Genomic DNA, 18,891 nt, shown 5'->3' on the forward strand with positions numbered 1-18,891 from the left:
CCCCAACCCTAATATTTTCCCCAAGCTACGATAACCGCACTCCGCTTCACGGTGCTTCTCTCCACCGCTGAATCCATGTCACGAGATGCATAATCGAATTCGACGTCGGATGTCAACACTCAAGATTGTTGGAAAAACACGGTAATTCTTATCTTCCTCTACGTTTTTCTCTTTCGGCGTGTTCGCACCGGCGACAACCATTGAAGGTTCATTTGCAGATCTAATCTTATTTTATGTAATGGAGTTGCTGCAAAACCCTTAACAGATCTCTTGAGAATGATGTTTATTTCAATGGTGGTTGTAGGTATTGAAGTGACAGTATAGCTTCCCATGGTTCTCACACTACCGTTTTTCGATTTTTCTTTAACAAATAAATGTAAGTGTTTGCTGGGGTTTGGTTTGTATATCAATTTTGGGATTTTCGTGCTGGGATTTTACCAATCAAATTAATTTTTCTTTTTTCCTGTGAAGGTTTAGTGGCAAATTAGCTTTAACAGTTAAGTACATGTTTCTGTTTACTTCCCTTTTAGTTTAAGGTACTTTACTTCTTCATTGTCTTTTTTCTTAGATCAGAACTCCCTCATATATGTTTTCGCTAATCAAATTAATGTTTATGTTTTTTCCAGGTCATATTTGGTTCGCTCCCGACAAAAATAATTGAACACGGATGAGCTTTTTTAATGTGGTACTCATAGATGCGCATGTTTAGATTTGTATATCAACATTTTTCTTTTCACCTTATTCCTATTTTACTACTAGAATTTTTTGACTGAGTTTGTCTTTCAAAACTGTTTTGAAATCCACTGTTGAAGAGAGAATATTTGGTAATTAATTCTTTGGTTATGTTAAGAACTAGATTATGAGCGTATGCAAATTTATGAAAAGTTGTTGGAAATAAACTGAAAACAACTTGAAAAATGATTTATAATAAGGGATGTGTTTTATGATTTTGTTGGTTTTGCCTATCTACTTTGAGCTAAATATTTTGCGACTCTCATTTTGACATGCTTCAATGACAATGTATTGTCATACGTCTCAATGGTGATGACGAGTGGTTCTACGGTGATGAAGATAGGAATTCCAAGAGGACAGTGTGAAGATGATTAGAAGCTTTGAAGAGATATAGTTAAAGACTATTTACTTTGTTGAATACACCAATGCAACTTTTAGAACCTGTCGGCGACAATTGGGTTTCCACCATTGAGGTAGTGCTGAGATCTGCTTCTCTAATGGTAGTTGAATTTAGAGCAATTTAATTGTTTACTTTTCTTTGATTTTTATTGTTTTTGCTGAATTTTATTTTTTTTTTTCCTTTTCAGATCCTATCAATAGCATTTATCCTTAGAGTGAGAAATTTTTTTGGGTTGACTTTGCAAAAACAGGTTCGTTTCTTTGGGTATTTGAATCATTTTGTGTTTTAATGTTTTCAATGGTCTTATTTTCATTAGTAAGCTTTGTAATTAACTAGAGTTGATGCTTTAAAAGAGTTTAAGAGTAATCCATCATAAGTTACTTTGAGCAATTTCAGACCTTTTGGCTATCTGACATGAGTGATTAATATGTTTACTCTATCCAAGCAACTGATTGTTATATTGCTTTCAATTTGAAACATGGCCAAGGTAACAAGGTTCTACCTCATATTTTATTTGTTATGACTTCCAATGCGTTTATCTTATTGCATTGATGTAGCACAACCAAAATCTGGATATAGTAAGAAAATAATTAGTGTGTTTCTTAAGAATTCCATTGCAACGTTATACTAATCTATGATGTTTGCATTTTTAGCTTTTTTCCTTTGTAACGATTCAACGACATTAAATCACGTTATCTCTAAAATAACAAAAAACAAGTTTATTTAGGGGTCTTTTTCTTCATATCATTTTTTTTTCATATCTTAATTAGTGACTGTGTGAGACAATGTTTTTTTGCTACTTAATTACTCACCATGTTTCATATGCCTTTCTGTTTCATTGTGTTGTTGCTACTAAAAAATCAGGTTTATATTTTGTAGCTCCTTTTTTTTATTTCTATCTTCTGGTTTGGATGGCGATAGAAATTAGTTCATCCTCCCTGACTATTTTGGTCATCTTGATCGTTGGCTAGGCTTTAGAGCATGATGTTTTGTCCCTCATTCATTGTTTCTTGCTACAAGTTCCTGTTTTTCTCTTTTCTCTTTCTCTATGACAATTGTTCTTTCCATATGCACATTGAAGGATCAAGTATCTTAGGAGGGTTTCTGATTGTAGATCCCCTTTCTTGGTGATCTGACACCGGCTTTAATAAAGGAAATCAGTTGGCTGCACATTTGGCCATTATTTGCTTGGTGAGTCCGACCCAAAAATATTTTGATGATCTCATTGTTGCCTTTAATCATGTTTCTTCTGTTTAATCTTCTTAGAGTCTTCCTCATCACAAATCAAATTTGGTTATTTCTTTGTTGAAAAGTATGCTTTCCTGGTGATATTTTTTCCTTTAAATTTCTTCAATCATGTTTGATTGATTAACTATTATGGAGATTTAAGATAAACATGATAGTAGGATGATTTGGTTTGATCATTGGAGTGGATCTCTTATCCTTTATAGATTCACATTCCAGTCAATAAAATAAAAAAAAGCTTGAATTGGTCTCTTAAAATAGGTCCACAGAACCATTCAAGAATATTCTTCAATTCATCACTTAGCTAAAATGAAGCACTGCTTTTACCTTTAATTGTTTAACATGCTCATAAATTTAAAACATTTTGATTGCCTTATTTTATTTTCAGGCCATTTTGACAGGTTGTAAAAGTCTTATTTAGTATTGATGTAGATTTATAGAACAAAGTCTACATTTATGCTTGTGTTATGATTTTGGTAGTAATTTATTTTGATTTCCTTAGTTTGCTTCATTGATAGAGATGTTAGAAAATATAATATCTCATTTTGTATATGCACTGCACCAAGTTATGTGACTATAGAATATATTTTAGTAATGATCCTCTGCACATGGTTCCTTCACTTCCTTTAGGGAGAGGAATATAAGAGTAATTCTATGATCAACATAATGTAAAAATTTCAAAGTTTTATTTTGTGAAATTTATTTGTATTTTTACCCTAAAACAAATCTTAAGGTCTTATTTTCACTCATATTTATAGTTCATTTCAAAGTCGATCAGCCAGAAATCAGTGCTTCTAATACAATTATTATTACAAGTTGATTCTTCTTAATTTTTTTTTATATGTAGACGAGAATGCAAGTACTGCTGTGTTTGTTTTATGAGTGTAGTTAGTGCCTCGAGAGTGTCTTTTGAGGTAATGCTGCTGCTGTCCTATGGTGTTTCAGAGTGCTTCGGCTGTGGGGTGGTCCATGTACCGTTTTTGTTGCTGCTGTCATGACAGAACAGCAGCTGTTGGTGCTGTTTTCTGTCTGTTGCACAGCATGTCTGCTGTTGTTTTGGTTTGGACAGCTGCTGTCTGTGTTAGGAGCTTTCCTGGGGCAGTTTTGGGTTGGAAGAGGCATAGCTATGTGATTGAATTTTGGTGATTGTAATTAGAGTTGAGAGTCATAGCTTACTCATGGTTGAAAATCATAGCATGCAAACTGTCTCTGAGATAAACTGTGCAGATCAATTGTTGTGAGGTGTAAAATGAATATATCGAACTATCACGTGCAATGCGAGGCTGAAGGAAACATGCACCTGGGTTGTATATCAAACAGATATAGGTGAGGTCTTGAAAAATATTATTCTTTACTAGATTTTGTTTCAAAATCTATTTCCCAAATCAAATTATTATTGCAGTGACTTAGGCCTATCAATGAAAGTAATTGTGGCAAAACCTGACTTTAGTTTAAGTTATTTTATTAAGATGTATGTATTGTTAGTTCCTTATTAGTTAGTTATAATTGTACTTTTCTCTATCAAAGGCATTTGATGTACACATTTCGAAATGAATGTTAATATACGTGGAAATCAATGGATAATGGAGTAGTTTTCTTATGATAGGGTTTGTTTTAATTTATTTTTTGCAAGTGGGTAAATACACACCTTTTCAGATTTACTTTTGATACATTAGTTGACATGTAATTTTTCTTTTAAAGTTAGTTGACATGTAAATATAGCCGTTGAAGTTGTCTTCAGGTTGAGTTTTCCATGAATGGGTTACAAATTCTACTAAATTAGAACAGAGAGATGAAGATCCTATCAAAAATGAAAACAGTAATGAATATTTTTTATATTTTTCAACTGTATGTAGCCTTAAATTTAAACATACATAATCCAAATTCTTACCATATTTTCTCTCAACAAAAAAAAAAAATCATACTTAAGCCATTAAATTTTAGTCTTTTTTTATTTTAAACGTGATGATAGTCTTTAAAATATCATACAATTATAGTTTGTATAGAAAAAAGGCTAACAACTTTAGGTCTCCGTTCCTCAATTGTGGAGTAATTTGAGAGGCTAACTACTATAGATCTCTATAAAAAAAATGCGGATATGATTTTTGAGTAAAATAAACAACTACGCATCTATTAAAAATGATTGACATTAAGAGTTAGGTTAAAGAAGTGATTTATTATTGATGGTGTGTGTAAAGATTTAACATGACTTTAATTTTTTCTTATAAAACTATTCTATGTTTCTATATAAGTCGATGATCATATCGCCTATTTCATCACATTGTTGGATTTTGCTGCAAGTTTATATCTACAATGAAACAATACCATATATTTTGTTGATATATAGATTAGCATTTACATAATTTCGTATCGACTATTTCAATGATGTATATTAGGAAAATGATTCTTGGACACCCAAACTCAAATCTATCTGCGGTGAGAAAAAAAATTAAAAAGAGTGAAATGATAGATGTGATAAGTTAATAATATGATATAAAGAAATATATGGGAAGAAAATGTGTATTAAAAATGAAGGTGTGAAGACATAAGTTGTCTATATAACTTATGAACTTCACAAATAAGTTTTCAAGTGGAAGGTGGAACTCGACCTCTTAGATTAGTCGACTCATGAACCAGATACCAAAATTTTAAAAAAATTTATAAAATTTGTTTAGAAATATTAAGCATATTAAAATATAGTTTTTAAATGCCACTCAAAGGTTCCTTCAAAAATAATGCCACTCAAAGGTATATAAAGATGCTTTTAAGTTCTTTTATGTGTTTTTAACAGCACGGGTCAAAAGTCTAGATGGGTTGAAAATAATGATGAAGATGGTGATGATACTGACGTGACTTCAAATGTCGTCTATAGAAAAGTAGTATTTTGTAATGTATGATAATTAATGTAAAATGTACGGTTTTCGAACTTTATTAACGTCACTATGAAATGACTAATGTAATACATTTTTATCATATGACTTATTACACTACAATTCTAATGTACGATATTATTTATTCATGTTTGTTTAGTCGGTAGGACCCGTGCATTGCACGGGTCGATGATCTAGTAGACATTTACATAAACACTTTTTAATTAGTTTGATGGAAAGAGAGTAACGCTAAACCTAAATCACCCCATGATGCATATGGCCTAAATAAAAAGAGAAAAAATATTTCATACATCCCAAAATAATTTATTTACTCGGTTATTTCACACATATTAAAAAAAACTATATAAACAAGGGGGGGGGGGGGGGGGGGGGGGGGGGGTGGGGTTCGTCTCATTTTTTTTTCACACTTCCTCTCTCTATCTTAAAGTATTTGCACTTTAAAATGTTAATGTAATATTCATCCCCCCTATATATCTTTATTTATTGATCTTCGTTTTGGCATAACATTTTTACTAGTTATATAATTAATAAAGGTGACAACCGGTAATATAGGTTATTACATTACATCTATCCCCGTAATTTACTAGCCATCTTTTCACACTTCCTCTCTCTATCTTAAAGTATTTGCACTTTAAAATGTTAATGTAATATTCATCCCCCTATATATCCTTATTTATTGATCTTCGTTTTGGCATAACATTTTTACTAGTTATATAATTAATAAAGGTGACAACTGGTAATATAGGTTATTACATTGCGTCTATCCGCGTAATTTATGAGAAATTGAACGACTGCATGATATGTAGCATCTAATCAGTGACTATTTAGGGATTAATGGTTTTAATTAATTTTAGCCATTTTGAAATGGTAATGCTCGTTGTTGATGTTTTGTGAAAAGAGTAAAGAATATGCTATGGAGATGTAAGATACAACATGAAAAAGAGTTTGATGAAGTATGAAGATACAACGCTAGGAAGTGATACAAAGATATGTTGTTGTGGATCGTCCTGGGTGGTCGTATGATTGTACGAACTCATGTGGTCCTTGCTTATCATTGCTTAAGGGTCGAGTTCTATGAGCTGGCGCTAGTCATTGCTTCAAGCTCCCCTATTTCTTTGTTGGAGTGTAGTATATCCATAACTCTTCTTTATCTATTAATTTAACTTTTTCATGTTTTCATTTATGTCTTTTTTCATTTTTGTTTTTTGTGGTTAAGCTCGTATTGAGTTAAATCCTTTCTCGTGGTTTTGACATGACGAGGTTATGATATTCTTTGCTTAATATCATATCAATTTAAGTTTTTTTATCACTTAAGTCATTGAAGTTAATTAATTGTAACGAATTTGTCCTTTTAAGTATTATTCGTACCACTTAGGTCTTTAAGTTATTTAATGTAACTTTTAACCCTTGAATAACTTATATTTTTAAGATATTAAATCCCCCAAATTGTTAGGGTTAGGACTTAATTGGTATGGAAAACACTTGAAGACAATTAATAATAGAGATTGGTATGCTTGGAACTTTGGAAGCTTAGATAGATAGAAGTAGAAGATGAAAGGGATGCTAACGCTTCACCTATGGAATCCACCACCACGCTTCTACACCCCCTCTCTCTCCACCAAACCCCCTCTCTCAATCTCCGCCACCTCCGTCACCTCCACCTCCTCCCCGGAAATCCTCACTGCAAAAGAACGCAGGCGCTTACGCAACGAACGAAGAGAGAGCAACGCAACAAACTGGAAGGAAGAAGTTGAAAATAAACTCATTCAGAAAACCAAAAAAGAGAATAAATCATGGATGGATGAACTCAACCTTGATAATCTCATGAAGTTAGGTCCTCAATGGTGGGTTGTTCGTGTTTCTCGTGTTAAGGGTCAGTATACTGCTGAAGCTCTTGCTCGTTCTTTGGCTAAGTTTTTTCCTGATATCGACTTTAAGGTTTGTGTTTTTGTGTTTTTAAGGTTGCTGTTTTTGCTTTATGGTTTCAAAATGTTGTTTTGTGTTGTTCATTTTGTTATGGATAAGAATAGAAATGGTTCTTTTTATTGTGTGTAGTTTTTTCTTAACCATCCGGTTCTGAGGGGAAAAAAGTCTTGGGAATACGGTGTTTTGTCGGAAGTTAAGTAAAGTCTGGCTAATGATTATTCTAGTTAGGAATAGAACTTGGTTCTTCGAAATGATTTGTCTTTAACGGAGCTCATTAACTATTTGAGCTCAAATACTTGGTTATCATGTGTGTGTCTGTTTAGTTTATGTCTTTGTTTGAAGGAGACTTTGGATTTATGTGGATGGAGGGCTTTGGAGGCAGAGGGAAAGTATGTGTAAATATTGCGAAGTTTCATTTTTATTAGAAACAAGAAAAAAATGAATTAGGAGATTGAGTTGAATGTGAATCATTTAGGAGGTTGAGTTGAATGTGAATCATTGTTGGGTTGGGTATAACTCATAGTTTACGGATAAGTGGCCATGTCGCTAATTGGGGGGAGCGAGGGGGGAAGTGTCCGCAGTATGGCTCAAGGGTAATATTATAAACTAGACCGAAGTATTTAAACTCAAAATATAATCGCTTGAATAATAGGCATAATTGGCCGGATTCTGTGATGAAATCCTGTGCATTCTTTGTCTGATTTTTTCGTATCTGTTTTCTTTTGAACCAGGCTGTATGTTCTAACAGTTGATGTAGTCCTTTACGCATCCGTCAATTTGAACTTTAAAATGGAAGAAATTTTAAAATGATCATTGAAATTGAAAATTTTCGATCATATTGATCATTTTGGATACGTCAATTTAGTCTTAAATTAGTTCAGATGGACTAATGTGATTGAAAATTTTCAATTCTAGGAATCTTTTTGTAATTTCGTTAACTTGAGAGAGAAATTGCTTGATCATTAATTTCATGGACTGAAGGTGATTCGCTCATATAGTTTGTGCTGATCGTGTTTTACTCAACTCCAGACCAAACTGTGACGGTTCATTTTCCCTAGATGTTGCAGGGTTATAGACTAAAATATATTACATAAATTCATTTACAATAAATATTTTACCCTATCTTTTTTTGGTTTAAAACTCTCCATCCAAACATATTGATTGGAGCTTGTAGCTAACAACCCTACCAGCTGAGGAGATAAGAAAGCGAAGTAATATGATGAACAATTAAGAAATGTTGTTTGGTTGTTTATTTATTGATCCGTGGTAATGTTTGGTTTTAGGTATATGCTCCAGCTATCCATGAGAAAAAGAGATTGAAGAGTGGTTCCATCTCTGTAAAATCAAAACCTCTGTTCCCGGGTTGTATTTTTCTGAGATGCGAACTGAACAAACCATTACATGACTACATAAAAGAGTACGAAGGTGTTGGTGGCTTTATTGGATCCAAGGTTGGAAATACGTAAGCATCTTCTGCTTGTGTTTAATGCATTGCTAATTTTTGGCAGTTACATCTTTTGCAACATATAATTTTAGCAAAAAATTAGATCAAGTTCGCTATACCATGTTCATCAAGTCCTCTAACAAAACAATGAATTGTGAATAGTTTCAAAATTCCGCAACATATTTGAAGTTGTGTCTAGGAGGAAACGAAGCACATATGCGACACTGTGTCACCTACGCAAACACTGATAATAATTCAAAACACTGAATATAACTACATGTGTAAGTGTCGTGCCGGTGTCTGACTCTGACATGTATCGGAAAACAGACACACCTTTAATCGTAAGTGTTGGTGCTATATGGCTGGATGTCATTAGTTTTACTGCTTCCTATTCATTCATAATAAGAAGTATTAATATGCCATTATTTGATTTGAGAACTTGATGACATTGATATAGAACTTGATTCAAGTTTTGTCTTCTAGGTTTTTGTCGCCCTATTTTCTCTGAAATCTTTTTATGGATTGGTTGGGTCTTAAGCCAAGCAAAATACATAAACCGAGAAGTTGAATATTTATCTTTGATTGGTTAATTAATTATTACAGATCTAACAACAATCTACAAAACAATTCAGCGAAGCAATCATCTTAATGTAATTTATAGTTTTCCTTCTTGTTTCCCTTGGTTTATCTGATAGATTAATGAATGCTTAAAGCTTTGTTTTTACGATATACTTCATATGGTTATCAGTATCTTACGATACATGCCAATCGTGTCTCTATTTGATGTTAAACTGAATCCAATCGATAGGAATCTCTTGTATGTATCTATTTGGACACGAATCCCATCTCGAATCCTGATTCACTATGATGAATCCTGATTCATTCAATCGAATCACTACCTAAACTTAGTGTAGTCAGCCACTATTTTGTCAACTTTGTATAACCAACCCCTTTTCTTTTGTCATTTGATATATAATTTGAATCTTGAATTATTTTGAGGTTCATATATAATATATCATCTTATAATTTTGTTACATGACTTGTTTTTTTTATATTTAAAAGTGACATATTTTTATTGGCAATGCATCTTACAATTGATGCTAAGTTTCGATTCACGATTCAAAAAATAGGTATTATGATTCACGAGTTGAATTTTGATTTGATAACCATGATACTTTGTACCGAATGATCTACTTCTATAAAGTATACGTTATATTGAACGGTATACTTTCTTTGATTATAGTTCATACTGAGTGGTATTCATTATAACTTAACTGATTAAGTTGTGATGAATCAAGTTATTACTTACTAACCTTATTTTATAAGACTTTATATTGGATGGTGTTTTTTTTTGGATTTCGTATGCTTGTAATTATTAATTTCGGATATTAAAGAACCTTTTGTCTAATGTCTCAATGTATACTCTTTCCTGTTAAGCCTAAGTTGAACCTCTCAATTGTTTTATCATTTGCAGAAAAAGGCAGATTAATAAACCAAGGCCAGTAGCTGAGGATGATATGGAAGCAATCTTCAAACAGGCAAAGGTGGAGCAAGAAAATGCTGACAAAGCATTTGAAGAAGAAGAAGAAGAGAGAAAGGCTGTCGTAAACTCTGGGAATCCCAATAAAGAGTTAGAATCGGATGTTTCGAAAGCTATTGTCGATTCAAAGCCCAAAAGGAGCTCTAGAAAAACCTCTAACCAACTAACAGTCACAGAAGAAGCTTCATCAGCTAAAAAAAAACCTAAACTTGTCACAGGTTCTGCCGTTCGAATTATATCTGGATCATTTTTAGGGTTTGCAGGCACTCTCAAGAAGCTGAACCGCAAAACCAAAATGGTGAGCTTCCTCCTTCACTAGAATTAATTGAAATGAAGATTAAAAGCTATGCATTGACAATGTAAAACTTTTTTACATTAGCATCCAATCAGATTTCACCATGATATCACTTTGTGATATTACTTCCTAAAATATCTGCATAAACATCTATGTAGTTAGATTTGATTGGATGACTGTGTCAAAGAGTTTTGCATTGTCATATATAGTTGTAAAACTCAAAAGATAACACAAGTTTATGTGATGAAAATTGCTCGTGTCTATGTGAAACTTAAACTGGTTTTGAAAGTTTAAAATAATGTGTGATTTGATGGGTCAATGATAGGAAATAGATCAGAAATTTGTAATATTTATTTTTATACTGAAATGACGAGTTCACTCAAATCGGTTTGCACCGGTTTGCCCATGAGTGAATGATGTCATTCCCAATTTAGATACACATCAGATCAAATAGGCTGCTCGGACCGGCCATAGGTTCAGTTCTCGATCAGACTTGTCGGTCCTTTCCGAGTCTAATTACACTGCACAAAACACACAAATTGTATTTGTCTTTCTAGTTCTCTATATTAACTCATTTAACCGTCTTTATGCAGGCCACCGTGCATTTTACCATATTCGGAAAAGAGAACATAGTAGACCTAGATGTTAGTGAAATTGTTCCAGAGACTAACTAATGCCGTTAGGTTCTCTCCTTTTCCTGATGGTATGTTTCACTCTGAAAGTAAAACTTCGAAGAGTCGCGGACTGCGTGCTCTTTCAGATTTTTCCACTTGTCGATGAAGTCCATTTTTTAAAGAAAAGCTAAATGCATTTTTACCTAGTGCATACTTGTATATTATATTATTGTGAGACATGTACTGGTGCTTACTGAGCCTAAAATTTGAAGGGGATTTGTTGCAGTATGCGTTTGTTAATGAACATTTCATGACTGAATCTCTCATCCAATGTTTTAAAAAACAGTTGCAACCAAAAATGTGGCTGCAATGTTAAGGTTCCTGCAATTGTCTCACAACTTGTATCAATTTTTCGAAATACCAATATTCATCTGACTTCATAAAAGGGATAGAGGGTTTTGCAACATGTTCAAATGTGCTCAATAAAGAATTAGGATAATATGTACATTTTGTATTAGCTACTTAATTTTGTTTAAATTAAAATGTCAAAGTTTGTCATTTAACAGTTTCACAGGTCCGATACCATCATTTAGTATGGCCAAAAACCTTAACCACATAGACCTTTCTTATAATAGTTTAAGTGGTGAGGTTTCATCCTCTTTTCACATTGAAGGACTGCTGAATCTTGTTAACCTTGACTTGAGTTTTAATTCTATATACTAATTTCATTTCTCTGTCAAATTATAGTGTTGATTATGTTTAACTAGGCATGGATTATGCTGAAGAACTTAGAAGAGGTGGAATTTCCTTGATTATTTAATTGTAGTACATATGTATGAAGGATTTATAGTGCATGACTGTGGCTCTGAGTAAACATTAGTATAATAGATTGCAAGATACACACTTCTGAATTTATTCTAGTACACTCATTAGTAACTAATGCTACTACCACCTTAAAACTGTGTAAGTTTGTCCATATAGTCCCCACGAAAGAATCGTCAAATGACTGGAGTTGAGTGCCTGTTGGGATCTTCCCCACGAAATGATTGAAGGAGAGGTTCAAGTAAGAAAGGAATGACAAACTTGCAAGCTGCACTGGAATTTCACCAACCAAAGAGTTGTTTGACAGGTCTAATGACTCCAACTGTTTCTGGTTTCCTATAGAAGATGGTATTTCACCTGAGAGATAATTGTTTGAAAAGTTGAGAACATGAAGTGCTTTGAAGTTCATCATCACTTCTGGTATTTGACCTTCAAAATGATTGGATTTTAAATCAATGGTTGTGAAGATTGTTAGAATTTTTGCATACTTAATTTCTTGACCTTTATTGGAAACTGTTACACTATCATGGTAATATGAGTAGACGTTCTTTCCCATGCGGATGAATTCTGATTTAGAATCATTTTCATCATGCGTCATTTTTTCCCATGCTTTGAAATATTTTTCTGGTATTTTTCCATTGAAATTGTTTAAAGCAATGTCCACAATTTGAATCATTTTTCATGGCTTATTTTCTAAAATTTAAATCTCAAAATCATTTTATTCAATGGTACCACTAAAATTTGAATGAGTTTAAAGAATCTAATTAATTTAAATTTGAGTTTTTCTTCAACAAAAAGTTATTTAAAAGATATAATTATTTAAATAAGTTTATCTAGACTTATCACATCAGCACTGACATAGACGTATCTACTGTGATTTGAATTCAATTCCAAAATTCTCTAATTGGTATATTGTACATTAATTTCATTGCAAATCTTCAATAACTTTAACCTTCAAAGACAAATGCCAAGTGCAAATTCTGAACTCATAAGTTGATTCCTTGCATGTTTAGTCTTTCCTTCACCTCATTCTATTACAAAGTTTAGTTGTTTCACAGCATTTCAACCAGGAAAATATTGCTCCAAGAATTTTTAGACTTGAATGATAGACAATTAACCATGTTTAGCATCTAATAAGTCCAACTAAAAGTTAATCTATTGATTAAACCAGAACAAGAAAGGTACTTATCTACAATCACAAAAATCACTTTTAGCTTTTCCTTGATGGCCATTGACCAAACAGGTTCAAAGGTTAAGGAAAAAATTAATGGTGTTAACATCCTAAATCAATGATAGCTACATTCGTTGGGGCTATAACCATAAGAGTCTGTTGCAGCAACTGTAGCAAGTTGGCCTGAGTCATTCTTCAAACTCCCTCATTAACAATTCTCCTGATCTAAGCAGCTCTGGTTCTTTTTCTCTGAAAGCAAAATATAGCAGTTAATATTTCTGATAGATAGCAAAGTATTTAAACATATTGATGTAGAAATCACATCAACAATATTATACTTAAAAGGGGTAATATCATGTCATGAACTAACTATACCAAATTTTATACTTAAAAGAATTGCGTAAATTTACCTTGGCTTAAAATTGTTATGCTTCTTGTGAAGGTATTTGCTACATTTGAACAATCAGAGCCTGGAAAAGTGAAAAATTCAGTAAACTGTGGGAAAGGTCAAAATTAAGATAATTAAGATAGAGCTTCTACTGAAGTTGATGGTAGTTCCGGGATAACTTGATTATCATTTGAAACAATTGAAAAATCAACACCCTCACAAGAAAAATCCAGATCACTTAACATTTCAGCAAATGAGAAGTCTGAGCTAAACGTATCAAAATTAGGGAAATCAAGGTCACATAAGTGAACTTCGCTGTTAGACTCTGATGTAGAAATCTCATTAGGCAATGATTTGTCTGAATCAAAGCTCTGAGGCATATCAGAAGAATCAAAATTCAACCTGCTTCTTACATGATCCCTCTTACTTGCCTTGTCTGAATTCATTTTAACGGGTGAAATGCAATGACTACTCTCTATATAAGCCATTTGTTTTGCAGGGCTAACCATAACTCTCTTGGTTGAAATTACAGTGTAACAAGTAGATGTACCCTCTACGTTGCTAGGTGCAGCCTGAGAAAGCTCGGGAGGGGATATATTTGTATTGTTGTGACTGGAATTTGTTCTCGGAGGTGTCTTTGGAACTTTTGAATTGGTTGGGATAGAAGTTCTTGCCGGATTGAATAAGCATTTCACAACACTGGATCCTTGAACCTGTGTTCCACTTGGTACAGAGTTCGCAGCCGATGATTGAGTTGCAGAAGAAGGGTGATAAACTACTTGATGATTGACTGCTTTGTTTGATTTTGGCAGTGTGTCTTGACCTGAGAATGAGGACAGAATAAATATTTTGTATCTTTAATTGATTGTATCTATAAAAACTACAATATTGCAAGATTTAGGCCCGTTTGTTTAAGATTTTTTTCAAAAAAAATCAATTTTTGATGTTAAAAAAAATCACTTTTTTTATTTTCAATTGTTTGTTTAGGATTTTTTTATAAACCATTTTATCAAAAAAATCTATTTTGACACTAAAATGAAAATTCATTAGGATTAGCTATTCTCAAAATCTATTTTTTTTAAAAACAAGGAGGTAACACGTGTACAAGTTAAAACTTTTTTTTTTTTAAAATGGATTTTTATGGGTAGTAGGCAAACAAAAATAACTTCAGATTTTTTTAAATGGATTTTTAATTATTATTCTTATAGATTGTCATGACTATCTTGATATGTATATTAGCAAGTTCTTGGTGGCTATGTCATTGTTCAAGGGAGGGCTGATGCACCATGAATCTTTGTGGAGTAAAGGTATTACTTTTTCAGGGTGATGCATACTAAGAAATCTACCAAGAATTTCAATGAATCTAAGAGTAGTAAAAGTTATCAACCAGGGAGTTTGCAAAAGAAATGGAGAATTTCTGTGTATTTCATTCTTTAATTCATGATCAGCTTCCAATTTTTAAATGCTGCAACAGAAATTACAAGAAGTGAGTACAGTGTCACCATATATTAATTCTATTATTTATGACAAAAATGATTATACAATTCAATTCAACAACAAAAATCAAAATCTATAGAAATGACTATGATTACTGTCATTGATGTGGACTCAACTCAACTATTAGCAAAATCTTTGCAGATAATTAGGCTTGCAAGAAAACTGTCTATCTGCGATGTGGGTGCATTAAAGGTTGACAGCGACACTACAAAAGAGGAAGAACAACAACACAGAAAGTAACACAATAAGGATTTTTAAGTTTTCCACTTGAGTGCTAATTGAGAAATAGTGTTTGTAGAAGAACCATCTTCATTGAGTGCATTAGAAGCGGCTCCTACAAGTGACCCTACATTGATGTGCCTAATTGACTTTCTTGATTCCAATCTCCTACAAAGACACTCAATGTTGTCTTGCCCTTTTTAAGGTAACATTTTTCTCATCCACAATGGACGACCCAAAAAGATAATGTTTAATATGGAAAGTGGACAGCTATAATGGAAGACTTGGAAGTCATCATTAATATCACCTGATAGAAAAATGTGGTCATGTTCCACGAAATTTCTCTCATGACTTTTAGCCTGTTCCACAATACAAAACACATACAGATTGTGTATGCATATTTCTGAAACTCTATAAAACAAACCATTTGTGTTGTTGTTGTCACTCAGAGTATTAATCAACAATGAGATCAATTACATTACTTTCATTGTTTTCCTTCCTTATCTATTACTACTTCATTTTTTTCAGTTTCCAAACCTCTCTTGCCTCTACCAAATGTCTTGAGGATCAACAATCATTGTTGCTTCAATTCAAAAACAATCTCACATTTCATCCTGAAAATTCCACCAAACTAATATTGTGGAATAAAAGCATTGCATGCTGCAACTGGAGTGGTGTTACTTGTGACAATGAGGGATATATTATTGGCCTTGACCTGAGTGAAGAATCTATTTCTGGTGGAATTGACGAATCAAGTAGTCTTTTCAATCTCCTACATCTCAAGAAACTGAACTTGGCTGATAATTATTTAAATTCTTCCATTCCATCATCATTCAACAAGTTGGTGAAGTTAACTTATCTTGATTTGTCATATAATGAATTTGTGGGGCAGATTCCAATAGAGATTTCCCAGCTCACGAGGTTGGTTACTCTTGATCTCTCTTCTGATGCTGACACAAAACCTAAAATCCCAAATCTACAAAAGCTTACCCAAAATCTCACCAATATTAGGCAAATGTATCTAGATGGTATAAGTATAACATCTTGGGGACATGAATGGAGCAATGCTTTGTTGCCTCTACATGACTTGCAAGTGTTAAGCATGCATAACTGTAGTCTATCAGGACCCCTTGATTCTTCCCTTTCAAAACTAAAGAATTTATCCATCATTAGTCTTGCTGAGAACAATTTTTCATCCCCAGTGCCAGAAACATTTGCCAATTTTAAAAACCTAACCACTCTCAGTCTTCACAGTTGTGAATTGACTGGTACATTTCCACAAAAGATCTTCCAAATTAGAACATTGTCAGTTATTTACTTATATCACAACCCCAATCTCCGTGTTTATTTTCCAAACTACTCACTTGGTGAATATCTTCATAGCATTAGCGTGAGAAACACAAGCTTCTCTGGAGCATTTCCACAAACCATTGGCAACATGACAAGCTTAATCCTATTGGATCTTTCTCACTGTCAACTATATGGAACACTTTCAAATTCACTGTCAAACCTCACACACCTTAACTACCTAGACCTTTCTGATAATGATTTGAGTGGTGCAATTCCCAATTCATTGTCAAACCTCACACACCTTACCTTCCTAGACCTTTCTGATAATGATTTAAGTGGTTCAATTCCTTCATACCTTTTTACACTCCCATCATTGGAGAAGATTTGGCTTGCATCCAACCAGTTTAGTAAATTTGACGAATTCATAAATATGTCTTCCTCTGTATTACAATACCTTGATTTAAGTAGCAATAATCTATCAGGGCCTTTTCCAACATCTATCTTCCAGCTCCATTCACTTTCTATCCTCTATCTTTCCTCTAATAAGTTAAATGGGTCACTACAACTAGATGACCTTTTGAAGCTCAGAAATTTAACTGATTTAGACCTTTCATACAACAGCATATCAATCAATGAGAATGATGCAAATGCTGATCGGACTGCCTTTCCCAAATTTGAAACTATGTATTTGGCCTCCTGCAACTTGCAAACTTTCCCTAGATTCTTGAGAAATCAATCAACATTGATATCTCTGGACCTTTCAGCTAACCAAATTCAAGGAGTTGCACCCAATTGGATTTGGAAACTACAAAGTCTTCAACAACTTGATATTTCACACAATTTTCTCACGGAGTTGGAAGGTTCTTTGCAAAATATTACTTCCAACCTTGATATGATTGACCTTCATAACAACCAACTTCAAGGATCAATACCTCTTTTTCCTAAATATGTTAATTATTTGGATTACTCAACCAACAAATTTTCTGTTATCCCACATGATATTGGTAATTACCTGTCTTCCACAGAGTTTCTATCTCTTTCAAATAATAGTTTACAAGGAAGCATCCCTCATTCCCTCTGCAAAGCTTCGGATCTTCAAGTGCTTGATATCTCCTTCAACAACATTTCTGGAACAATTCCTCCATGTTTAATGACAATGACTAGTACCCTTGAGGCACTAAATTTGAGGAATAACAATCTAAATGGCTCTATACCAGATATGTTTACAACTTCTTGTGTTGTAAGCTCTTTGAACTTCCATGGAAATCTCTTACATGGGCCAATTCCCAAGTCTCTCTCCCACTGCACATCATTAAAGGTATTGGACATTGGATCGAATCAAATTGTTGGTGGTTTTCCATGCTTTTTGAAAAACATACAAACACTTGGTGTCTTGGTTTTGCGGAACAACAAATTTCATGGTTCCATAGAATGTTCACATTCACTAGAAAAAAAGTCTTGGAAAATGATTCAAATTGTGGACATTGCTTTGAACAATTTCAATGGAAAAATACCTGAAAAATATTTCACAGCATGGGAAAAAATGACGCATGATGAAAATGATTCTAAATCAGACTTCATCCGCATGGCAAAGGACATCTACTCATATTACCAAGATAGTGTGACAGTTTCCAATAAAGGTCAAGAAATTAAGTATGATAAAATTCTAACAATCTTTACAGCCATTGATTTCTCATCAAATCATTTTGAAGGACCAATACCAGAGGTGCTAATGAAATTTAAAGCAATCCATGTTCTCAACTTTTCAAACAATGCTTTCTCTGGTGAAATCCCATGTTCTATAGCGAACTTGACACAATTAGAATCCTTGGACCTCTCAAACAACTTTTTGGTTGGTGAAATTCCTGTACAGCTTGCAAGCTTGTTCTTCCTTTCTTATTTGAACTTATCCTTCAATCATTTGGTGGGGAAGATCCCAACAGGTACTCAACTTCAGTCATTTGAAGCATCTTCGTTTGAAGGTAACGATGGACTATATGGTCCTCCATTGAATGGAACACTATATGGTCAAGGGCCGGATAAGTTGCACTCACAGCCAACATGCGAAAGGTTAGATTGTTCAACTGACTGGAATTTTTTAAGTGTGGAGTTGGGATTTGTTTTTGGGCTCGGAATCATCATTGGTCCCCTCTTGTTTTGGAAGAAATGGAGAGTAAGTTATTGGAAACTTGTAGACAAAATTCTCTGTTGGATCTTCCGGAGGATGTATTTTGAATATGCAACTGATAGAGGACAGACATACAGAATTTTAAGGTGGTGATAACGTCAGTGCTAGGGATTAAAATAATGTTTTGCGTTTACATTTAAGTTGTACTTTGTGTTAGTCCTTTGTGTGTGAGTCATTGAGAATTGTGGTGATAGTGTTTCATTCAAAATAGAAATATATGTTAATTTAT

At 33.4% G+C, this 18,891-nt stretch overlaps 3 protein-coding genes and 2 long non-coding RNA genes across 6 annotated transcripts; 4 read left to right on the forward strand and 1 right to left on the reverse strand.

Moving 5' to 3' along the window:
• Window positions 1-1,204, forward strand: LOC146926638 (uncharacterized). 2 transcript variants are annotated; one of them, XR_015005457.1, is made up of 5 exons: window positions 1-141; window positions 305-376; window positions 472-536; window positions 627-685; window positions 1,072-1,204. It is a non-coding gene; the product is annotated as an uncharacterized LOC146926638 (long non-coding RNA). The 2 variants fall into 2 exon arrangements; XR_015005456.1 differs by lacking the exon at window positions 1,072-1,204 and having other exon boundaries at window positions 627-761.
• Window positions 1,205-1,785: 581 nt separating this feature from the next.
• Window positions 1,786-3,734, forward strand: LOC146926639 (uncharacterized). Its single transcript, XR_015005458.1, has 2 exons — window positions 1,786-2,323; window positions 3,225-3,734. It is a non-coding gene; the product is annotated as an uncharacterized LOC146926639 (long non-coding RNA).
• Window positions 3,735-6,762: 3,028 nt separating this feature from the next.
• On the forward strand, window positions 6,763-11,406 carry LOC146926640 (uncharacterized). The gene is made up of 4 exons (XM_085700142.1): window positions 6,763-7,206; window positions 8,478-8,656; window positions 10,113-10,476; window positions 11,067-11,406. The coding sequence occupies exons 1-4, from the start codon at window positions 6,820-6,822 to the stop codon at window positions 11,145-11,147; spliced, it is 1,011 nt and encodes a 336-aa protein (XP_085556268.1). The 5' UTR covers window positions 6,763-6,819; the 3' UTR covers window positions 11,148-11,406.
• Window positions 11,407-13,043: 1,637 nt separating this feature from the next.
• Window positions 13,044-14,973, reverse strand: LOC146926641 (uncharacterized). Its single transcript, XM_085706946.1, is given in 3 exon segments — window positions 13,044-13,329; window positions 13,491-14,323; window positions 14,963-14,973. Coding segments are annotated over 3 exon segments (885 nt in total). The 3' UTR covers window positions 13,044-13,288.
• A 641-nt stretch (window positions 14,974-15,614) lies between these two features.
• Window positions 15,615-18,891, forward strand: LOC146926642 (receptor-like protein 6). The gene has a single exon (XM_085700151.1). It carries the CDS (start codon window positions 15,648-15,650, stop codon window positions 18,753-18,755), a length of 3,108 nt encoding a protein of 1,035 aa, XP_085556277.1. The 5' UTR covers window positions 15,615-15,647; the 3' UTR covers window positions 18,756-18,891.

The sequence above is a fragment of the Medicago sativa genome, chromosome 4 (assembly GCF_051527215.1).
Source record: "Medicago sativa cultivar Bolivia chromosome 4, Bolivia_mono, whole genome shotgun sequence".
In the NCBI taxonomy this organism is placed as follows: Eukaryota; Viridiplantae; Streptophyta; class Magnoliopsida; order Fabales; family Fabaceae; genus Medicago; species Medicago sativa.